The 25,038-nt window shown below is 47.3% G+C and overlaps 1 protein-coding gene across 1 annotated transcript; it reads left to right on the top strand.

Annotated features, from left to right (window-relative positions):
- Positions 1-2,191: 2,191 nt before the first annotated feature.
- LOC4814555 (serine protease SP24D-like) lies at positions 2,192-3,050 on the top strand. Its single transcript, XM_001355013.4, has one exon. It carries the CDS (start codon positions 2,211-2,213, stop codon positions 3,000-3,002), a length of 792 nt encoding a protein of 263 aa, XP_001355049.4. The 5' UTR covers positions 2,192-2,210; the 3' UTR covers positions 3,003-3,050.
- Positions 3,051-25,038: the final 21,988 nt, after the last annotated feature.

The raw sequence follows: 25,038 nt of genomic DNA, 5'->3' as shown, positions 1-25,038 counted from the left end.
CCTCCTGCCTACGTCCTTTCATATCCTGATGCTGATCCTGTGATGATGACACATCTGTGAGAGTGTGTGTGTGTGTGGGGGGGGAGGGGGGCCTGTATAAATTGCAAATCAATAAAACGAAAAACAAAAAAATACCGAATATCGAACGAGGCTCACGCAAAAATCGTAAATAAATAAAGGGCGCAAAGTGACGCAAAGAACGGCACATAAAATGCACCGAAAATGGGTTTGTGGTTGCTTTGGGGGGGGCACGGTGGGGGCACGGTGGGGGGGTCCTTCGGCCGTGGACGTGGCCCATTGTTTATTGTACGAGAGTATTTTGTGCATTTCGTGCCGAGCGCAGCGATAAAAATGCTGCTAAAGTATAAATTATGCCAATATATTGTAAGTTTTCCAAAAAATTCGCAACAGCAACAACATTAGGCATTATTGAGACACAAAAACAGATACGCAAAGAGATGCACGAGTGGTGGCCGAAATCTTTTTGGTAGGACCTCCGCCAAAAAAACAAGGCACTCCCCAATGGGATTTTTTTTTTATATATATTTATGTAAAAAAGAGACAAGTTTATGAATTTTCCACCTTCAGCCTCTTCCTAAATTAATAATTAATATCTTAAAAACTCTGTAATAATTTTATTTAATTTTATATTATTTTTTAAACGATTTCGCTTTAGTATTTTTATATTATTAAACTTAAAAATTAAATTAAAAGCAAAAATTCAATAATCTTAAAATATTACAAATTTTTCTATTTTTCTATTTTTTTTCTCATTATAAATATGTTCCAAAAATGTATTGTAGCAACCCTCCCTGCCACAATGGGGCCGCGGGACAATGTTGCAAGCCCGATAAAAGGCTCACACACACACACACAGGCCTATATAGATAAAACGGTATCAATATGCGTGTGCATATTCGGGTCACGCTCAAAAAATGCGCATAATTGGCAAATTTAGAGTGAAATTGCTTGACAAATACACACGTACGTGCATACATACATACATACATATGTGCATATGTATAGGTATTCCACCAAAATATAGAAAGTGGAGAGTGTTGTAGTGATGAAAGGCAGCAAAAGTGAAGCCAAGGACACGGGCAGAGCCCAAAGGAGTTCCATCAAGTGAGTGCTAACTTCGTGGATCCACTGTAACCAGACGACAATCAGTTGAGAGGTGTTGGAAATTCATCAGTGCAACAAATAGAGAGACAAGTGAAGAGAAAAACATATCAAAAGAGAGGGTTCAGATCATAGATTCTTAAGAAATGATTGTGGGGGGGGGGACCGATCGAATGTATATCGAACAAAAGAGACTTGAGGGCTTAGTCTTTCCAATATTCTATATCTTCTCCATGTATTTCTTTAGAAAGCTTACGCGCCATGAAACGGTGAGCGCCGTGTGGATCGTAAGAGCGCACAGAAGCGAGAGAGCGAGACAGAGAGCGATGTAAATGGCTGTTAACTTAGCGCGGTCACAGGCTGTTAACAGAGAGCAGCAAGCTAGAGCGGTAGCTAGCTATTAACAGAGAGCAGCAACCAAAAGCGGTAACAGGCTGTTAACAGGCAGAAGAAACAGAACGGTAGCTGGCTGTTAACAGAGCGCGGTCACAGACTGTTAACAGAGAGCAGCAACGTTAAGCGCTAGCTGGCTGATAACAGAGAGCAGCAACGTAAAGCGGTAGCTGGCTGTTAACTGAGCGCGGTCTTCGACTGTTAACAGCGAGCAGCAGCCAAAAGCCGTAGCTGGCTCTTAACAGGCAGCACTAACATACTGTTACCTTGGAATGCTAACAGCGCGGCGGTTGTCCTATTACAGCTGTTACTCACGCCGATTTGAGTCAAATATAGGATGGCGACCCTGAAACGTTTTTTCTCTCTCCTTAGTTCATATAAGGACGGACTCCCCCCCCCCTCCCAAGGTCAGTTCCAAGAAATTTCGCCCAACAAAAGTGTGCCCAGAAGTTGTAAAACAATTAGCCTTGATACAACATCGGCCCGCTGACAGTCGAACAGATTACGGGAGGACAGGCCCATATAAATCTCAGGTGGAAGATAAGATTGTGCTTGTCAGAGAGTGTTTAGGCCGTTAGAAACCAGCACTATTGATAGTTCCAGCTCGAGTGGACAGACCATAAACAATCGAATATGGAGGGGACCAGCGATCCCCTATATAAGGGGGTGCCGCTGTTGGGCCGGGCCCAAGCAACATGCTAGCCCCTGGATTCGCTCTGACCATCGCCGTCGCCGTTGTCGGCTGCTGCCTGCTGCCGGCCGGCCACTCGGCCCCCTCCGGTGGGATCGACGGGCGTATAGTGGGCGGCGAAGATGCCGCCCTGGGCCAGTTTCCGCACCAGGTGTCGCTGCGCAACGCCGGCTCCCACAGCTGCGGGGGCTCCATTCTGTCGCGCAACTACATCCTGACGGCTGCCCACTGCGTGACCAACGATGCGGACGAGAACGGTGTCCATACCCCGATCGCGGCCAGCCGCTTCACGATCCGTGCGGGCACCAACGATCGCTTCAGTGGCGGCGTCCTCCTCCAGGTGGCGGAGGTCATCGTGCACGAGAACTACGGCGACTTCCTCAACGACATAGCCCTGCTGCGCCTGGAGTCGCCGCTCTTCTACTCGAACAACATCAAGGCCATCGCCCTGCCCACGGCCAACACGCCCGCCGGGGCGGACATCATCATCTCCGGCTGGGGTCGGATCAAGCACCAGGGGGATCTGCCCCGTTACCTGCAGTACAACACCGTCAAGTCCATCTCCGTCGAGGAGTGCGGCGAACTGATCGACTTCGGGGTGGAGAGCGAGCTGTGCCTCCTCCATCCGGCCGACAACGGAGCCTGCAATGGCGACTCCGGGGGTCCGGCCGTCTACAACGATCAGGTTGTGGGCATTGCTGGCTTCGTGTACGGCAGCTGCGGCAGCACCTATCCCGACGGCTATGCCAGGGTCCATTACTTCAACGACTGGATCAGGCAGCACTTGGATGTCTAAAGTGTAGACAAAAAATAAAAAGAAATCCCTGAAAACTGTGCAAGACAATAGAGAAAGACCGTAACGGACTGTGAAACGATTCATGATAAATCTATTAGCCTTGGCCGCAACTGCATTGAGAGACAATTGACGTAGCCGGGATGAAGAGACAATTAGTGGACAGGCGACGGTCGTCGGGGGAAGAGAAGAAGAGAGTGGCATTCACTTTGGCTATTTGTTTGTTTGTTTTTGCTGCTGGTCTGCGGTAACTTTTTAATTTCATCAAAACGAAGCGAATGCAAAAGAGAGAGAGAAAAAGGAGGAACGGCATATCAAGATTCGCACTTAATTATTGACAGCGTCAGTGGCTGGATGCTTGAGGAATTCCCGTTCTCTTTTCGCTCTCTCTCTCTTTCGCATTGAACAATGCTGCGGTCAGAGTGCGGTGGCGGTCGGTGGCGGTCGGTGGCGGTCGGCAGCGGCAGACATTTAAATTATGCACAGCCTTTGGTTGGTGAATCGCAGGTGAGGCCCTTTCTCTTAGGCCCCTTCTCTGGCATGCCTCACCTTGTGCGTATAACACACCTTGGATTAGGGCTCTGCCGGGCCAATCAAGCGAAAGAGAGGCGGCGAGGAGAGGAGAGCGCAACAGTGACCGATTCTGGTCAGCCGCCGCTAGCTCTCTTCAAGCTGTGCCTCTCTCTGTGTGTGTGCGAGTGTGTGCTGGCACTCTCTTAAAGCTGCTCTCCGCCATCGGCTGCTGCGCTGCCGCTGCCTCTGCCGCTGCCTTAAAGCCGAAACTTTCGGGAATGGAATATGCAAAAATTATATTCGTCTCCCTTTGGCTCTGCCGCTGCCGCTGTCGATGCCGCTGCCTCTGCCTCTGCCATTTGCCTTTTGGATTTATCTTTCATCTTTGGCAAAGTGTTTCACAACTATTTCACTGCACTTGAGAGAGTGCAATGCGGCTGGCAGCAGGACGGGAAGAGGGAGAGACAGACAGACAGACAGAGAGAGAGAGAGAGTTACGCTGAGTTGGGTAAAAATCCTTCGAACAGAACTCCCGTTACCGTTGCGCTGTTATCGAATTAAATACATATGTATGTATGTACACACGTACATGCGGCAGCGCAGTCGACGGCATGGCCACAGGGCGATCAATGTGCAAATTTATGGAGCGAAAGACGGAGACCAAGAGAGGGGCTAGCGCATAGGTTGGCGGCGACGGCGACGGCAGCCTGGGCAAGGCAACAATTTTGGCAGCAGAGCACGTGAATTGAGTCCAAAATTTTGCGCACTTGTGCAATGATAGCGCACCCCCAACCCCCCTCCACCCCCCTTCCCACCCCCCAGCAAGCAGCAGACTCCAACCCAGGCAGCAGACCCAGACCCCAGACAGAGTCCCAGTCGCAGTCCCTGACTCCGACTCCGACTCCGCCTCCAGACCGAGACCAGCGCCAGGTAACCCATGTACTACACTGAAAGAAAAACCCAGAGACCCCCCTCTGGTATGATTTTGGTATTTTTCCCATAAAATACTTAAAATATATCAACAATTACAGGACTCCCTAAGCGTTGAATATTTGGTAGAGCACCTTTAGGTTTTTTTTTACAGTGCATTTCAATGCCCGCCCTTATATACTATGTACGAATGCACTTGGGGTGGGGAGGGGGTGGGGAGGGTGTTGGCATTTGGCGCTGCTGATAGCCAAAAATATTAGTCATTGCCTTTAAGTTTTTGGCTTTTGATTAATGCCACGAGCATGGCTCAGGGATTTGCTTTAAGAAGTGCCGGGAATACCCTGGAAATTGAAGAATTTCCCCGAAAACTGTCCCATCCCAAATCCACCCCCACCCCCTGCCCCTAACAAACAGATGCAATCGAATCAATTCCCTCAATTTCAAAACATGACAACTCATTAGATCCACAAAAGTTAATTGAAGCATCATCATCGGGTACGGGGGGGGAGGGGAGGGGGGGGGGGTGTACGGCAAACCGAATGGCATACCATAGAGAGAATGGCCAAAAAGTTATTGAACTGTTGCCATTACGCTTCAATTGATTGTGGCGGCTCTCGATGAGATATCATGAGGTGGATTCCCCCCCCCCCCCCCCCCTCGCTCGCTCCTGACTGACTGGCCAATTATGGCCGACAACGTTGGCCGTTCGTTCGGGGAATTGAAGTTTCGCTGCCTTATCGCCAGTGCACATTGCTCATGTCCACTCGCGACATTTGCCAAAAAGGAGCCCCTCGACGGCAGCTCATGTCATGCCCAAAACTGCGATAAAGGAGCATCAACCCCAACCCCAACCCCAGCCGTCTGTGCAGCTGCCACGTGCAGCACTTGATTTAGTTGCGGCATCAGGCAATTGAAATTAACATTCGATGGCTTCGGAGCTCCAGACAGAGCGCGATTCACTTTCTCAGACCCAAAGCCTTGAGGGCTTCAAAAAATACCCAATTTCGCATATCATGTAATGGAGGGGCAGAGGGGGGCACAGGGGGGTGTGGGTAGGGGGGGGCGGTGGGCAAATGAAATTAATTTCCATTTCGTACAGTTAATGGATTTCGCTTGTTGTCTGTCAGCCCTAAAGGATTGGCCCAACGGAAGTCCAACGATCAGAATCCGACCCGGACCCGGAGCCCGACCCCGGCATTGCAGCCACCGAAAAAAAAAACAACGCATTGCATTTATATTGGTTACTCGTTTGATGGATTACCGTCACGGTTTTGCCTGATTGGAATATAATTGACAAGACACAGAGTTACAGGCCAAAGAGATTCCTTTGGCTCCGGAGGCGCACCATCGATCAATTTCGAATTCGAATCCTTTACTAAAAATTTTAAAGCCACATTTTTTTGTCTCACAATTTTATTTGTGAAATTAATTAATTCAATAAAATGGGAAATATGCAATTTATGGAAGCCATAAATCTGTCCAAACACATTCTGGCAGTGGAGGGAGGGGGGGGGGGGAGCACACTCGAACTCGGGCTGGAACCTTGCCTTGCACTTGGCCAATATGTCTGTGCATAATTTATGCTCCATCTTTTAAATGTTCAATGTACAATTGGAGCCGCAAAATAGAACTAATGGAGGGGTACGAGGGGGTGTTCTGGGCTTAAGGGAGCTCTGCCCCACAAAGAAAGTCTTTTCTTCGAATGGATTTTCGTATGTTTTAAGCACACTTTGCACGAAAATACTCTGCGGTGACCCAGCACGAGCCTGAGAACACAAAACAGGCAAAAGCATTTGCATGGCTTGGGCATGATTGACGTTGAGCGTCGCCAAAGACAGCCTCATCGTTTCTGCACCTTTGCATGGTTGCTGGGAATCCAAAGGCTAGAGAGTAGCCCCATATAACTAGCACAGTCCTCTGGTCCTTTGGTCTCTCCAAATTAACCAAATATTCCCCTATAAAGGCTGCAATTTAGGGCCCTCTTATGGTAGATGGCATCTATATCTTTTTTGGGGAGATTTGGCAGATTTCCTTGAACAGTTTTCCACTAAATTGTTGCTACCATTTTGGGGTTACCACATCACCGCCCACTGGCTTCTGTTTGGGAGGGGGGAGCGGGACGGCGCCCCCCAGTGCGTGCCGGCAAAACCAAATGACTGATGGCTGGTTAATTGTCTGGCCATGGCTTTTGTTCTCTGTTTTTTTTTCTCCTCTTGGTGTTTGTTGCACTCCTGTTTCTGACGCTTGAAACATTAGACCTAGACGTGGCACAGATACGAGGCCTGTAACTGCAGCTGAAGATGAAGCCGAATCAACAACAACAACATCAAAGACAATGCGCACACATGCACCACAGGACGATGAAGGGGGCTAAAGGCTGAGGGCTGAAGGCTGGGTAGGGGGTTAGCATCAGGGGCTTACGGCAGGGGGGGGGGGGGGGGGGGGGGGGGGGGGGGCGGTGGAGTGGAGTGGAGCTCAACTTCAGGCTGCCACAAGACACAAAGTACGGTTTTCATGGGTTTTTCCGGCAGCACAGAGACTATGCCAAAAATTCTACAAAATTCTACAATAGATAGAATGAAACAAAGTTACTTCTTGGAGGTTTTCTATGTTTATTTGTGAGCATTCCGAATGATCAAACCTCGGTCTCCATATCGATCTTTTCGTGGCCGTACATGCGGTATTTTTTCCATCGATCTTTCCCTGGCCGTACATGCGGTATTTTTTTTAGAGTGGCCGTATATTCGTGGTCCAGGGATGCCCTACTCACTGATAGGCTAGGAAAACCCCAGAGTTTACAAATATATTAAAAATAATCATAATTATCACACTCCCTCACGCCGTATCGAAGGACAAAGAGCCAATTTTTGATATATACTTGAGAGATACCAATATATCTTTAGGAAATATATACATATATTTTTCTAGGAAAAAAAAGGAATCTCTGGCACCGCTCTAGGACCTCCTTTTACTACATTTTCTGCCCTGATCTAGGGGCACAAGATTTAGTCTCTTCTTGGAAGGGTATAGCCCAGATCGAAATGGAAATGTTAGGACTTGGAACAACTGTTGTTGTTGCTGGTTTTGTGCGTGCTGAAGCGAGAGAGTGGGGGGAGTGGGGGAGTGAGGGAGTGGGGGTAGTGAGGGAGAGAGCAAAAGAGAGGTTTCGGGGAAACAAATGGCAAGAAAACACCGCATGGCGATGATTGTGATGACGACGATGTTTTCATTGTTTTGTTACGCTCGCTTTTCATACAAAACTAGCCACGACCGTCGCCCCCCGCCCCCAACTAACCCGAACTCCAGTCCGTGTACACTCCAGACCATCGAGCAGCTGCCAGCTACAATATTTTACTGACTGTTTGCTGGCTTTTCTTTGCAATTTTGATGCTATTGCAGAACACAAAAAAAAAACGAGAGAGAGAACTGGAGTTGGGCCCCGAATTTGCGAATACTCTGGGGAGTCAGGTCTAAGGAATACAAAGTCTTCTAATAGAGGCAGGGAGGTATGATTAGGGGCCTGTGTCTCTGGGGAGATGCCAGTATTCTTGGTGTGGTTTTGTCTTAAGAAGCAGGACCATTTTAGGGGGCTCTAGAGCAGGGTTGGTCCCCTCAAAGCAATGATATAGTAGACACATATAATCTGAATGGAACCATATAGCCCTCTCTCGAAGAAGTGTATCTAAAACAGAGGGACGAGCGGCGTTCCAGAAGAGAATAGAAAGAGCCGTCGGAGGAGGAGGAGGAGCTTTTGGGAGGCTTTTGCAACAGGAACAGCAGGAAGCAGCGACGTGGCTGGGGCAGGATTGGGCTGGGCATGGGGCTGGGGCAGGGAATAGTCCTGGCAATAACGATGACTGGGAACGATGGCAGTGGCAGTGGCAGCAGCAGCAGCAACAACAATTTTTCAAGCACTTCCGAATGTTGCAATAGAAATCTGCATTTTTAATTTGTATGTGTGTGTGTGTCCGTCCGTGTGTGTGTGTGTGTATTACTGTTGATTCCCTCTCCTCTCTCCTCTCTCCTCTCTCCCTCCTTCTCCTTCATTTTGTTATTGTTTGTATTCTTGGATGCTTGGATTTTGAAACCACGACTTTGTGCCTGTCCTGTCCAGGGTATGTGTCTCTCTCTCTCCCCCTCTCCCCCTCTCTTTCTCCCTCTCTCTCTAAGCGTGTGTCCCAGTTCTTGTTGCGCCATGTTGTTTGCAACTTCCTCATGCTCTGCACATGGACCTCCCTGTGGCCACCCTTCAAGTCCATTTTCGGAAAACTTTTGCTTCGAAAATATATTTTTCGGGAAACCCTTGAGTGTGTGTGTGTGTCTGTGTGTGTGTGCAAAGGATCAGCCTTGCTCTAATGGATCTGCAATGGATCTGGCCGATTCTCCGCCATCTGGGATCCCCCTCGGGCTCTACGCAGTCGGTGGTCGCACAAAAGCGGATTATTCTTGACTCTTTAGCAGCATCATTTATGGCATGCAACAATAACGGTTACACTGGCTGTGGCAGCAACACAAACACCAGCAGCAGGAGCTGTGGGAGCTGTGGGGGAGTCATCATCGGGTCAGAGGGTGGCTTGAAGAAAATGCAATTTCGGTTAGTGGCCACAATTTTTGCCAAGTATTTTGTATTGTCTCGCTTCATGCAGCATGCAGCATGCAGCATGCACGTTGCATTGTAGTTACATTCCTCCTCCTCCTTTTCCTCCTCCTCCTCCCTCCCTTCTCCCCTTCGCTCTGCTGCTTAGGTTATTAGTTATTGCCATCAATAATATATGTTTAGCCATCGGACCATCTATGGTTTTGGGCATTGAATAAATTTTATTTTAATTCGATCATAAATTATTGTATACAAATTCTAATTGAATTCTAATCGCATTTTTGGCCTAACTAATGGCCAATTTCGCTTATCTCATTGATCCGTCCGGGCTTAACCAACACTGGCAGAAAGCTATCCCCGAAAAAGAAGTTTTTTTGAGCAATTTGGAATGTTTTATAGATCTTTTGTGTTGCTTATGAACTGATATTGGTACTTTCCAACACTGGTGCGATATCTTTTACTAGTGTTGATCAGTTTCTTTGGACAATGATTATGACTAATGTGTAAAGCCAGAAAACTGCCATATGTGCCTTTTCTTAGACACTTGTCTTCTGTAAAAGGGTCTTACCAACACTGGTTTCATTGTCTCAGATGTTCTATATATCTTTTGTGTACTTTTGGTACTTTTCCACACTGGTTTCAGGCTCTAAGATGTTTTGTAGATCTTTTGTGTTAATTATAACTCATATTGCTTCTTTCCAACACTGGTGCGATGCTCTTTTTATCTATTGATAGTGGTGGGATGTTTCTCTGGCCGATGATTTATGGGTATAGCCAGAGAACTACCATTTGCCTACTCGAATGGCCCTTACCAACACTGGTTTCATGCTCTAAGATGCTCCTTGGCTGATGATGATTAGACGATAGCTTTTAGATGACTATTTGTGCAAGTTTTAAACAAATCTCTTCTAGGGAACACATCTTGATGGCGAAGGACACTCCGGACCCGTTTGGTCAACTAAATTTAAAGGGACTTTTATCGTTTCGCTTACACAAAAATCGTTAATAGGAAGTCGAAGAATTTCCCCCAGCTCTTTCATCAATTTTTAAGTGCTTTACTTGAAGAGGAAGGCGGAGTCCATAGTCCATGGCAGCAATTCAGGTGCACAGGACAGCGCAAGAGGAATAGCCATGAAGTGTGTGTGTGAGAGAGAGAGGGAGAGAGAGACTGACTGACAGACAGACAGAGCGAGAGAGAGATATATAGAGAAGACGTAGATCCAACAGGCGACGTCGGCACTTTTGGTCCACTTGGCCGGCAATTGGACCATTTTGGTGAGCGCTTCACAGCCTTCAAGTTGCCCCCCCCCCCCCCCCCCACCGGAGTGGCAGGGGGGAGGGGGATAAGCTGCCTCCACAGGATACTGGCAACGACATTTAGCCCACTTTTTACGCAGCAATGGCCAGGCCAGGCCAGGGCAAGCCAAGGCGCACCCCAGGAATCAGAGATTGCGATTGAAGGAATGAATCCGTTCTCTACCTCAACAACCCACCCAATCCTTCCTCCGGTCCGTCCTCATTTGTATCCGGACCCCACTCCTAGCCGCCCTCCTCCCAGCACGTCTATATATCCTCTTACCAGCCATTATCCTGCTGGGATCTGCGCTCAACTGTCAGTCAAAATGGGTTTCGGTTGCGGGTTTTTGGGGTCACCTCGTCAGCCCTGAGCGGTGGACTCCCCACGGTGACTGGATGACTCGGTGACTCGGTAATACCCACTCGCCAGGACCTATCCTCGAGCTGGGCGCCCGCCTTCTGGCCGGGCCCCCGTTTAAGGATGCAGATAATGCTAATTAATTGTATTGATTAGCTCATTATATCATTAGCTGGCAACTTGCCCCCAAGCGCCTTTTGTATGTTGCACGCTGCACGTTGCATGAACTCCTGCAACCGCAGCAACATTGCAGCCAGCCCCGTCTGTGTCTGTGTCTGTGTCTGTGTCTGGGCTACACATTCATATAAATAAACTTGTCTAAATTGCTGCTACCGCCCCAGGGCCATGGGCAAATTGTATGCAACACCAAAACGGTCGAGGGGGGGAGGGAGGGGGGCAAGAGACGGGTGGAGCTTCCTATCTTGGGGGCAGGCTGTCTGCTGCCAGCTCGAGCATTGTTCAGGGCTCGTTCTCAAGTACAGTTGGTCATTTTGGGCTTAAGCGGTGTTGGGCTCGCTGAACTAGTTCATTTCGTTCACCACAACTGTACTAGTTCCGCGTGCTTGCACTGGATCCTCCCACAGGCCGATCCTCGAACTAGTTCCGTTCATCCCATGCGGACACAACTGTACCCTGGTTCATTCATAAGAACTTAACGGAAGACCCGAGTGATTCGTTTTATGTACTTGGTGTTGGACTCGCTGAACTAGTTCATTTCGTACCCCACATCTCTACTAGTTCCAATTGATTGATCTGGATCCTCCCACAGGCCGTGAATCTAAAGCCTTAACTCGAACTAGTTCCGTTCACCCCATGTGGACACAACTGTACCCTGGTTCATTCATTAGAACTTAACGGAAGACCAAAGTGATTCGTTTTATGTACTTCCTCGTTGCTCCTCGTTGGTCATTTTGGGTTTAAGCGGTGTTGGACTCACTGAACTAGTTCATTTCGTTCCCCACAACTGTGCTAGTTCCGCGTGCTTGCACTGGAGCCTCCCACAGGCTGTGAATCTAAAGCTTTAGCTGGAACTAGTTCCGTTCATCTCAGACGGACACAACTGTACCCTTGTTCATTCATTAGAACTTAACGGAGTACCCGAGTGATTCGTTTTATTAACTTGGTGTTGGGCTCGCTGAACTAGTTCATTTCGTTTCCCATAACCGTACTAGTTCCGCGTGCTTGCTCTGGATCCTCCGAAAGGCTTTGAATCTAAAGCCTTAACTGGAACTAGTTCCGTTCACCCCATGCGCACACAACTGTACCCTGGTTCATTCATTAGAACTTAACGGAGTACCCGAGTGATTCGTTTTATTTACTTGGCCGTTGCCTTACTGACTCTGCGCCGTTACGAGTGTCAGGTGTTGGTCTCTCTTTCCCCCTCCGGCCCTGCATGTTGGCCATAAAGTTTTGGCCAAGTTTTGGCTACAAGCTGCAGCGTCGTTAAGGCGTATCCATCATAATATCTATCAAGCAGCGACTGCCAGAGATGGAGGCTGGAGCCTGGAGACTGGGGGCTGGAGAGCGTCATGCGAATAATTCATTTATATTAATACATCCTGCAGAGCAACAGTCAAACTCGACTGCAACAGAGACAGATATAGAGCCAGGCCGAAGACGGAACACGGAGCAGTACAGAAGAAGGCCAGAAGAACTATTTCAATTTGTATTGCCAAGTGTCTGCATCTCTCTCTCTCTCCATCTCCATCTCTATCTCCATCTCTATCTGTGCTCAGGCCATCTCATTCTGTGCCTGTCTCCAGTTTGCAGTGCTCGACATTGCCCCGTCGACAGCTTAAAGTTTGGATTGCTGCACACGGAGTCGAGTCATAAGGCTGCTGGCCGGGTCTGAAGTGTACTATCCCATGCCCGGGTGGCACCTTTTGCAGCTGCTTCCATGTGTTCATGGCGCAAATAATCGCCGTCATCAACAACAACACTGAACGGAGCAGAGCAGGGCAGGACCCAGGACCCAGGACCCAGTAGGATCCAGGCAACCAGAATGATGCTGGGGGATAAAGATGAGTTGAGAGACGTTGACGCTGACGCTGACGCCATTAGCACCGAGTTTTGCAGCATCAACGACAAACTTTAAATTGTTGCGTCATTACAATTCGAGTTGTGGCAGGTCTGGTTCCCCCCTCCCCCCCCCTTGCCGCCTGCCCCATGCCCCTGGCTATGCCGCAGGAGCAACAGGAAGCCCCGCGTGTGAGCACTTGAGCCTAGCCCTCGGCGTCTTGTCCTCGTTGCTACCCCATGATTGATGTTACACTTTAAATTTAAGTTCCGTCAGTCAGACACTAATGACCAGGTGCCACAAATGGTTGCCTCCTTGCCCCCCCCTGCCGCCCCCTGCCACCCCCTGCCGCCTCCTCTTTGTTGTGTTTTGCTTTTTCGCAACTGATTTCAATCTTTCCCAGTCCCCTGAATACACACAGATTTGGGGAATTGCAATTCCGCAAGCTCCTCGGCTAAATAATAATAATAAACGAGGGGGAACGTTGTGAGTTGCTGCGGACACCGCAACTCTAAGGTTATACCCGATACTAAGTCAGTATGGCTCTCCTCCGGCAGATGGCGCTAATATTTAACGACACGACAAAGAGTGCGTGCGAGAGAGACAGAAAATCAGTCTGAGCGTGACGTCGGGCGCTGCGTAGCCACTGCAAATTGATTTGTTCCTTTTGGCTATAAAAATGATCTGATCTGATCCAGATTCAGCAATCTGATAGATATGGTCATTATCTATGACTCTGCGTTTTTTAGTTTTCTCAAATCTACAATATTGTGGATGCAACAGATTTTCGTCCTTTGTGGGGGCGGATGGGGGTGGGGCGAAATTCTGAGATATACGTTTTATAGTGACACTTTAAAGGAGTGTGTGTACCAAATTTGGTTACTCTAGCCTTAATAGTCTCTGAGATTTGTGGTTGCCTCAGATTTTCGTCCTTTGCGGGGGCGGAAGGGGGTGTGGCGAAATTTGGACAGGAAACGGTCAAGGTCCGATATCACAGGAGTGTGGATACCAAATTTGGTTGCTCTGGCTTTTATAGGTTCTGAGATCCTTGAACTCATATTTTGCAATTGGCAAAACCGACCATGAAACCTGTGTGTTAGAGTGAGACAGAGCGAGAAAGAGTGATATTGTTTTCGTGATTCTGGCTGTAATAATTATACGATCTGGTTCAGATTTTGCACTCTAGAAGATATAGTCATCTTCTACGATTCTGCGTTTTTAGTTTTCTCGTATCTTTAAAATTGTGGATGCCACAGATTTTCGCCCTTTGTGGGGGCGGAAGTGGGCGGGGCAAAGTTTTGAAATATTTTTGGAGCAGTGACATATCACAGAAGTCTGGATCCAAAACATCGTTGCTCTAGCTCTTAAAGTCTTTGAGCATTAGGCGCTGAAGGGGACGGACAGACGGACAGACGGACGGACGGACGGACGGACAGACAGACAGGGCTCAATCGACTCGGCTATTGATGCTGATCAAGAATATATATACTTTATAGGGTCGGAAACGATTCCTTCTGGACGTTACACACATCCACTTTTACCACAAATCTAATATACCCCAATACTCATTTTGAGTATCGGGTATAAAAACACCTTGCGCAGAAAAAAAATTCTAAAAAAATTCTAAAAAAATTCTATAAAAAATGGGAGCCCCCAAATCCATCGGAAAAAGTCACTTTGATTCGTGGATTCGTTCGATTCTGATGCCCAAGGAAATTCTTGAATTGAAGACCACAAAATAACGAGTGCCTGCATGCAAAACACCAGCTAGAACAACGAGCCAACAAAACCCACACCCTCAAGCGCATGTTCTCGTTCTCGTTGCCCTCACTCGCCGAAAGTCTGACCATGTACTCGCTAGAGCAACGCCCACCCAACGCACAACAATTCACCCTGCCCTGCCTCTCGTTTTCCTAGACAAAACGATTCTTAATGTAATATTAAAACAATAACGAGTGAGGCCAAAGCTCTCGCCCCTTGTGGTGGCCGCATGCAAAAAGAGTACGAAATTAGCATAGAAATTTCATGTTTAACTAATTTCGGATGTGGGCAAAAAAAAAACGAAACGACAACGACAAAAACTATAGGAAATCCATTCAATTAACGCGTAAACCAGGAGATTGCGTGCGAAGGGGGGGGTTGGGGGGGTGGGAAATGAATTGATGTGGAAATGGGATCGGCATGGGGTACACAGAGAAACAGGGGGGCATATAATCACTTCAATCACGTTTGCATAATTGTTCAATTATGAAGCAATTACCGCAAACGATGCCCTCAACTAAGGAACTAAGGTCTCAGCATGGAACTCTCCCTCTCTCGCTCGCCAAAGGACACTGGCGAGTCGGCAGGAGTCGGCGCGAGTGTTATCAGAAATATGCGAAAAACCGAAAAACGATGCCAATGCGATGCGATACACCCCCCATTGTACGGGCATGTATTGGTGTGTCATATTAATTAAGCGTTTGATTACCAACGAAACGCACACAAAACGGATACGGATACGGAAGCACACACAGGCGGATATTTACAGAGGGACAGGCACGGACACACACGGACACCTTCTCACCCGCGGACACCCACCCACACACTCAGACGAACGGACGGACATCCCCTACGGTTACCGGATTTGGTTCGATTTTGCCCAATTTTTTGCCACTGATTTTTGGGGAATTTTCGGGGGGATAACGAGGAGCCACGAGGCGAAGGCATAATTGCATGCAATTTTTATCGCCGCGAGACAGATGCCGGCTCCGCAAATGAAGCTCAATGACCAGGATGATGGCTGGGGATATGGTGGCCCCCCCGCAATCGGTTGGTAATCGGTTATGCAGCAGTTGAACAACTTAATAATTACCGATTGGTCGGTAAATGGGAACTGGGAAATGGGAAATGGGTGTGTCCACCCTTGGGGATAGGTTGTGGGTCTAGAGATTGGAATATTCCTGCTATTTCTTCCGCCATTCTTCTGTTATACTCTTGCCATTGGAATTGCTAATGTTCATTGATCATACGCCATGTGGTCGCTTCATTAGATACGGCCACACCTGCCCATCGGCATCGCCATCTCGTGTGTTATCAAAATTAGGCATTGGCATAAATTAATTGAAATCCAGTGCCAGATTTCCTGACTCTTCGACTCTCCGACTGACTGACTGACTGACTGACTGATGGATACCAAATGAGTGCTCATCATCAATTAACGTTGACAAATGGAAAAAAGCCAGGCCCCAACGGGCAGCTAATTGGCGCCCGGCTCAGACTCAAACAAAAGCCAAAAGAAATGGCAATAAAACTGGCTATTACGATGGCGACAGACACACGCACACAAGCGCGGGCAGGAGGACAGAAGGACAGAAGGACCACGATATCCTAACGAGGCTAACAGCGGCATTAAGTATCAATCATACAAGCCGAGAGCCAGCCAGCGAGCAAATAAACGCACGAGTCCAAAAAAAAAACCAAAAAAAAAAAGAGGCAAGAAAATTCCATTCGCTTCCCAGGACACACACGTGGCGTTGTCTGTGTGTGTGTGTGTGTGTGTGTGTGTGTGCTTGTTACACGTCTAATCTGTTAAATCCTGTTTACCAAGATTACAAATCAATTGTGGCCAGGAAATAAAAACACATGTGCTTCCAGAGGCAACAGAGTCACCCTCCCCCGTGTTGCTGCTGTGGGTTCCATCACTGATTAGGGTATTATGGGCTTTTTTCGTGGCCGTATAACACATCAGCCCTTAAAGACATCTTCATTGAAGGCGTAAGCTCGGTTATGATTGGATGGGAGGCCACAGAGCCAAGCAACGAGTCCGTTGTCCAGTCTATCCGTTCTCAGAGACTCTAGAGCTCCTAGAACCCTAAAGGAAAACCCCGAACCCAGTCTCATAGAGAATGCTACCCTTTGAAGACCTTTCTTGGGCTGGAGCTTGTACTCCTTTGCTCTACAATCGCTTTCCTACGGTACCAAGGGACTCCAAAGGAGAGTCCTTCCCACTGGGACATCTTTGTCTGGAGGCCAACAAAGAATTGGGGGCTCCAGTTTCATCCATCGATACGAGGGTGGCTCCCGGGGATGCGACTGTGTATTGGTGACTATAATTGATGTTATCAAAATATTGTTTGTGGCGTAATTTATCAATAAACACCAATCGAGTGGAAGTAATTTGATTATGCTTGATTTGCTTTCGGGGCATATTTGTGGTGTAAACAGAGAAAAACCTCCGCATGCGGTGGCAAGGAAAAGGGAGAAAGGGGGAAAAGGATATGCGACTTTAAAGCTTTTTCTCATTAATTAGCCCAAAGCCTACAGCCTACAGCCAGTGGACTGGCTTGTTCCCACATAAAAGTTAAACAATTTCCACTGGTCCCCGATTTGGCCATTTTAAGCGTTAATAATGGGATTACAGGGAGACACGGGGACACAGGGCCATGTGTTTAATTACTAATCCTGTCAAATTAATGAGGAGCAGCGTCAAAGGCTGCCATATAATCAGGCACTCCTACAGTTGATAATCAGTTGCATGGAAATTCAATTAGCATTTGGCCAGTCGTCCTGCTTTTTTTTTTGGTGCTGGCCCACGCACTGATAACCGGCCCCTGGCACTCGCTTCATTTGTTCGCCGTGCCGACAGCTTCCATTACTCAAACGTTCACCTCTGACCGAGCGATGAGGGATGCACCTTGCAGCTTAGAGATTAAAGACAGCCAAGGCGCAGCAGCACCACCACCAGGACCCAGCAGGATCAGGCCTTGGTCCCAGCGGAGGGGAAACAAAAGAGCTCTCTTCCCAATTAGAGCAGAATGGCATAGAACCAAGAGAAAACACCCATATTTCAATTAAATTCAAATTGATTTCGGGAAAAATTTAATTACAATTATTAAAAAAAAGTTTTTTTAATTTTTGCTTACATTTTATTTAAATCTTTTTAACCATTTCAACAAAAATTTGTTTAACTTTGGTTTTTTTTAATGTTTAAATTAATTTTTTTTAATTTTTTGCATTTTTTAATATTAAAAACAAACTTTAATTTTTGTCTCATTTTTTTTAAATATATTTTTTTTAAGGTTATCTGAAATATATTTAATCAAAGTTAGAAAATATTTAATTTAAATATAAGACTTTTTTCGGTCCTCAGTGAGCGTCTTACAAGTTTTTTAAATTTAAAAAAATTATTTATTTTTTTAATTTTTGTTTACATTTTTTTTCTTATAGTTTTTTAAAATTTTGTTTTAATTTAATTTAATTATTATTAATTTATTGTTATTATTATTATTAAAATTGTTTTTTTTTATAGTTTTTTACAATTTTGTTTTAATTTAATATAATTATTATTAATTTATTGTTATTATTATTATTATTTAATTTGTTTTTTTTTACATTTTTTTTAGTTTTTTAAAATTTTGTTTTAATTTAATTTAATTATTATTAATTTAGTGTTATTATTATTATTATTTAATTTGTGCTTTTTTTAATTTTTGAAATATTTTTTTTTATTTTTTGTACTTTATAGAAATTTCTAATTGATATATAATAAATATATGTAGATCCTCAATGGGCTAACTACAAGTGAGTAGGAATCCGCTCCAGAAACGCCATCAACAAATACCCCACACGTCGTTGTATCAGTAATCAGCTACATTATTTATTCTCAGTTCCAAGTAGGTTACAAACTAGTTATTTTCATAGTTTATAACGCCCGTCTTCTCGCCTTCGAAGTGGAACTCTTGCTCTACCATTCACATATCTTACTCTCAGGTGAGGAGTTCCTCTCGAAGCAACACATTTTATTATTTCAGTACACCTCTTTTAGCTCTTTAAATCGAGTTTGAGTCGTTTATTTTAGATACAGGTAGCCATTTAGGATCCATCATTCGGCTATCATGGCGTTTTTCTCTGGGTATAAGATAGCCCGAGATCTTAGGAGACAGACCTAATCTTTAGTGGGTTAACTTTCATTTGAGTCCATCCCAGCACCTAATCATTTAGCAAAGGACCCACGAAGTGCAGGACGCGGTGCAGACGGAGACGGAGACATCCATTGGGTGGAGGTGAAGCGGCATGTCCGTTCGTGCACTCTTACTGTTTATTCGCCGTCAAATATTCTGACGTTCATGTCTTTTTACAGCTCACATACTTCATTTGGAGCTCTTTTCACGTTTTTTACGGTTGCTCACAGATTTTCGGTTCAAGTTCTGGGGAAAGACCGAGACCCTCCCCAGCCAGAAAGTGTCTAACTTCTGTCTGTCTCTGGGGTAGAGAGAGAGAGATAGAGAGAGAGAGAGTGCAAGGGGAGAGACACACGTGACTTACGCTTTATTACCATTTTTCTTCATTAATTTAATTTTTTTCGTCTGCAGTAAACTGCTTTCGTATGCAATTTTATTGTACTACTGTACTCGTGCCTGGTGCGCTTTGTTGTTCCGTTATGCCGCGCACAGTCACAGTTATTCCCGCTTCCGGCATCCCTCCACATCCCACCATCCCTCCATCCCACCATCCCATGGTTGCAGCCTGAAAATCCAGCGAGAAGAGAAGCGAAATTTCATTGCTGTTTTTGCTTTTATTTTTTATTGCCGCGCAAAATACAAGTTTGACTGCCGCGGCAATGGTATGTCCATACCCTATGAAAGGAACCAGCCCCATAGCATATCTGTGATCCAATGAACTCTTAGGGGAAAGAAAAGAGTAGAAGTGCCCATTCGGCGAGGCTTTGGATACCTTCTCGCTGGAATGTAGCGTGTTCTTCCAGCGAGTACTAGTCGCTATCGCTCTCGTGGCACTTAGAAGAGTGTACCAGTGGAAACAAAGGTTTCTTATTGGTTTTTTTTTCCAAAATAGGTGGAAGAGTGTTTCAATATTCGTATGAACTAGAATCGTTGTCTACTTATCGGCGTTTCCTCTTGCCTGTCCGCTGATTTTGCCCGTCTTTCGGGCAGGCTTTTGTTTCGTTTTCTTTGTGGAGGCAGACAAAGTCCTGGCTTTTCTATGCTGGCAAATTGTTTGCATTATTTATGGCATTTTTTCGAAGATTTTTAATGGAGTCGCAGCGGCACCAGCAGCAGCACCAGCACCAGCTCTCCTTTCTTATTTTCTCATCGCTTTGCATTTTCTATTGCTCTTTCTCGCTCCTTTAGATTCAATCATATATTAATGAGCACTCGGCCATGGGTGGGCGTGTACGCAGTATATTGTTTTTGTATTCGATCAAATCAGTTCCACCATGTGCTTTGACATGTTTTTTTTCTCTATTCCACTTCCCCCCTCCTTTTCCCGGGCCATGAACCCCACTCTCGAAGCCTGGCCCAGGGACGAGACTGAACGACTCTCGGACGAAGGCAGGCAGAGGTTCAAGTCCTGCCAGCGACAGAAGCCGCAAGACCAACGAGAATATCTCTCTTTGGGCACTTGAGCGAGTGAAATACAGCGAGTGAAATGCAGTGAGTGAAACACAGCGAGTGAAACACAGCGAGCATTGCTGGACCCAAAACGAGCATCAGGCCTGCTTTTCGAAACCCCTCTCCATCCCTGAAGCCCAAGCCCTAGTTTTTCCGACGTCACCTCGCCGCCGGCTGTGGCATAGGGCTCTAGGCTCTGAGCGCACTTGGTCCGGTGCCGGGTTCGATTCCTGGCGTAGGCTGCGGAGTCGAGGTCACAACTCAAATCTATATCGACTTCTCACTTTCCTTCAGTTCCGATTTACTGAGTGTGAGGGCGATTGGCCAGTGCAGAGTTGAGTTTTGGCTTTGGCTTTTTGCCTCGATTAACCTCGGGTTTTTGCACGTGTATCGGTATTTGGGTCTATATTTTTGGATGGTCTCTGAAGAGACCAGACGAACAGGGTATCAAAGGCGGTTTCCCATGAGCCCTTGGCCATGGGTGGGCCAAATCAGTTCAATAATTTCCACATGGTTTTTTTTTTCTATTCCACTTCTGCCATTCCTCTTCGGGTGCCTCTTCGGGCGCCTCTTCTGGTGCCTCTTTTGATGAAAGTTTGTTGTTTGATGCAAGTGTTTGCCTTGGGGTGGGGGGTTGGGGGGAAGGGAGGGGGCGCTCTGGTGCCTCTTTTGAGAAAATTTTCGTTTGTGCATTTTACGAGCAATTAAGTGAAAAGACGGCAAAAGTAGTACTTGGCAAAGCACAAAAAAGCAGTCAATGCTCTTCTGAAGAGCAAGAACGATGCTATATATTTCTATATTAGGGATAGCCTGCGAGTACGAGTACGAGTACCCTCTCCCCCCTCCTTCACACAATCATAAATATTTTAATATGCACAATGCATGTTCTGCCGGGTCCTGGCAGGTCCTGCCTGTGTGTACGTCACTGGAGCAGGCATCAAAGTTTTAACCACATGCTGGCAACTATTTTTACTCTCCAACCTTGCCCCCCCCCACTCACACCCCCGCCCCTCCTCCACCCCCCGCACTGTAGAATGCAAAAAGTTAATTAATAAAACATCAAAAAGTTCTACGTTTTTGTGTTACAACAAACTTTATATAAACTCCATGCATTTTACGCTCTTAAGCGGACCGTCCACCAGCAACAAGAAAGCACCAAAATCGTTGCCCGAAATAGCAAATACCCTGGAAAATACCCTAGCAAAAAGGGCCTCGAAACAGAACGGGCTGGGTGCTCTGCAAAGCCTCGAAAGTGTCATCTATCCTGCTCGGCAAGGGTATTCCCGTAACAAATTCAAACAGTTTTCGTTGACTTTGACGCTGCCCGGAAAACTGTCTAAAAATCAGAGGAAAAACAGCAGCAGAAGCAGCAGCAGCGAACTGCCAACAAACCATTTAAATAGTTAAGTTTGTCGATTCGATTTCGGTTTTTTGCCCCAAAGTTTGCCCTTGGGGAGGCATCAACGAAACAGCAATGTTATTCTTAATTAAAGAGCAGTGATTTCCGATCAAATTATTTGATTGCAACCGTAAAGGAAAGATGCTTTTGCCCCACTCGTTGCAGGGCCACTCGCTGGATCTGTGCGGCGAGTGGGTGGCTTCTGGGCATTTAATCGATACAGGTGTGAGGACCACAATTTAAAGTTACATTTCAGGCTAAAATTATGCGGGCGAGTGCCTGTTTTGGGGGGTTTCGGGGGGGCTTCATTTGGGGTTTTTCGTAACTCGCTTTGCGGTCGGTCTCTGGTTCGACCGCAGCAACCGCAACCGGTAGCTCCCAGGCCAGAAGGAAGACCATGTGGATGGCTGCGAGGTTTCTGAGGTCTCAGACTTCTACCGTAGGAAATAAATAAATTTACGGACAGATTTTCCTTGATTGCTGTGGCACACTCCCCCTTCCCCCTCTCCCCATTCCTCGGATCAGCTTTCATTCATTCGCACCCTGTGTTTGATTGAGGGACTTTGCGGCAGGAGGCCAGCCCCAGGGGATAGTCGGAGCCGTGCCTTGTGGATGCACAATGAAAAAGGGCGGAAGGGGCGTGCTGGAGAGATTATTTCAATATTTGCCAGTCGTTTATTTAGCGCTAATTTAAAACTAACATTATAAATATTGATGCTGCTCCTCCCGGCCAGAGTCGAAAGCGAAAGCAAAAGTATGGCATGCCCCCTGTGGCCTTTAGACGGGTTCACTGACTGACTGACTGAGGGAGGGGTGCGCTAGATAAAGGGGTAACAGGGGGCAACAGGGGGGAGCTGGGACTGGCGCTGGGACTGGCGCTGGGACTGGGACTGTCGCGGTTTTAATAAGCATGGTTAAACGTCTTCGTGCTGGCAAACATTTGCCCTGCGCTTAGTTAACAGCTTTTTGCCACAGGCAACGGTATGGGTAACGGTAACGGTGGATGGTAACGGTAACCGAACATGGTTGAGTGCCCCCGCGACGTGGAGGCGCGAATTAAGCGCAAACAAACAGCCGCCCAGTCCCCACTCTCCCCCTCTCTGGAGACCCATCGGGCACACGCGTGCCACAGCTCCCACGGCAATTGGTTTCGGTGGATTTAGCCAACATTTTCGACAACTGTTACAAAGAACTTGCCACAGAAGGCAGGCCGAAGGGCTCAGACGCTGCGCGGAGTCGATCTGGTGGATACCCTGCAGGGATAGCCCGTAATCGCATGAGAGGGTCGCCGACTGTCGGCTGTCGGCCATCCGAACAGTAGGCCTTGAATCCCTCTGAAAGCCAGGCCCAGGGACGAGGCTGATCGACTCTCGGACGAAGGCAGGCAGAGGTTCAAGTCCTGCCAGCGACAGAAGCCGCAAGTCCAACGAGAATATCTCTCTTTGGGCACTACAGCGAGTGAAACACAGCGAGTAAGAAACACAGCGAGTGAAACACAGCGAGTAAGAAACACAGCGAGTGAAACACAGCGCTCATTGCTGGACCCAAAACGAGCATCAGGCCTGCTTTTCGAAACCCCTCTCCATCCCTGTAGCTCAAGCCCTAGTTTTTCCGACGCCCCCTCGCCGCCGGCTGTGGCATAGGGCTCTAGGCTCTGAGCGCACTTGGTCCGGTGCCGGGTTCGATTCCTGGCGTAGGCTGCGGAGTCGAGGTCACAACTCAAATCTATATCGACTTCTCACTTTCCTTCAGTTCCGATTTACTGAGTGTGAGGGCGATTGGCCAGTGCAGAGTTGAGTTTTGGCTTTGGCTTTTTGCCTCGATTAACCGCTGGTTTTTGTTCGTTTTTTCGGTATTTGGGTCTATATTTTTTGGTGAATACGTGAAGAGATCTCTGCAATGGATGAAATGCGTTGCCCAGGTCACGTGGTGGTCCCCGCCATTAACCTATTGAAGCCGACTCGTGATTAGCTTGCCATGCATCCTGTTCCAGTTCCCTGTTCCCAGTTCGCTGTTTCCTGTTCGCTGTTCCCTGATGTTGGTGCTGGCTGCGTGGGAGAATCGCGATGATTGATGACAATGCCGGGGAGTCCCTTTTCGTCTCCAAATACCTCCCCCCCCCCTTAAGAGCACACCTGCTAAGTTTTCGTTATGGTTGTTCTTGTTCTTGTTCTGGTTCTTGTTATTCTTGCTATTCCTTTTACTTTTCTGATTTGTATGGATATCCGACTGGTTGCTCCTTCCCTGTCTCTTTCTCTAATGTTTATTTCATTTCGGTTCGCTGTTCCGTCTCAGTTCCAGCCTAAAACATATGTAAAATTCATAAAGCGACGGGTAAAACTTTTCCCTTCTGGTGGGTGGCCGGCCAGCTTCTCCCGGGCAAACATTTTAGCCTTGGCCAAGACAAACGCAAACAGCCAAGGCTCTCCCCCTTTTCTCTATGGCACGCACGCGGCCATTGCCAGAGTGAGAATGTCTGAGATAAGAGGTTGGGAAAGAGAGAGAGAGTCGCTGGCGATTGATGGACTCCACTTATGCCCTGCCAAGGACCAAATGCAGGCCGGCTAAAGGCACCGTCAACGTTTCAAATGAGAAAACTGCACCATCGAGGGGGTTTCCCTAGGACAAAAGGGCTTTAAGTACCCGAAAACGCAAGGTATAAAAAAAGGGTGACCCCTTTTGGTGACCCCGACTCCCCCTTTGTGAGTCCGCGACTTAGCTAATATACCCCTTGGTTAACTGCGGCATTCCCCTTTCCACCCCCCCGCTGAAGCCGTAGGAAACCCTTGTCCTTGTCGCTGTTATGCACAAATGTTTGTCTTTAAATTAAGCTTCATTTCGGCAACTTTATGCGGCACGCCCCCGCAAGAACAAGAGGGCGATCCAGCCCCGAGCTTTACGTGCCTCGCTGCCACTTCATCTTTCGTGGCGGAATGGCGGCTGCTAGGGGGGGCGTTCCTGGTCTCGGACAAAAACGAGAAATTCATTTTTCAAGCTGGTGGACTGCTGCACGTTGAGACTTTTACTTGTTAACGGGGTCATAAATCATGCGTGAAAATATCGAACGGAAAACAGATTTTCCCTCAGCAAACAACAAAGACGGACGGACGGGGGGTTGGGAGTTTTGGGGGGGGGGTTGCGGGGCATGTCCATGTCCCTGTCCGAGTTCCAGGGCTCTTCAAAACGTATCTTAACCCTTTTTTGCCTTTCATGTGTGGGCGTGGGCGGCAATGGGCGGCTAATAATCGATTTGTTTGTTTGCTTTTAATTTCTTGCGACCGATGCTGGTCGAACTTTGACTGCTCACGTAGGGACACAACAGTTCCGAGTCCTCTTAAGCCCTCAAGCCCCCCCCCCCCCCCCCCCAGAACTCTCTCTTTCTCTCTTTCTCTCTTTTTTTTTGGGCTAATGTGCAGCTGCTTCCGATTTTTGGCCCATTCATCGTTTTTCTATTTGTCATCTTTGTTGTTGGTTCGCTTTTTGGGGTTTTACGGTTTTGAGGGGGGGGGTGTGTAGGGGTGGTAGGGGGGAGGCGTAA

Source organism: Drosophila pseudoobscura, chromosome X (assembly GCF_009870125.1).
Source record: "Drosophila pseudoobscura strain MV-25-SWS-2005 chromosome X, UCI_Dpse_MV25, whole genome shotgun sequence".
NCBI lineage: Eukaryota > Metazoa > Arthropoda > Insecta > Diptera > Drosophilidae > Drosophila > Drosophila pseudoobscura.
The sequence above is the reverse complement of the archived record's forward strand: the minus strand, read 5'-3'. Positions and strand labels throughout refer to the sequence as shown.

Coding starts and splice junctions, on each gene's coding strand:
- LOC4814555 (XM_001355013.4), top strand. CDS start 2,211: ATGCTAGCCCCTGGATTCGCTCTGACCATCGCCGTCGCCGTTGTCGGC.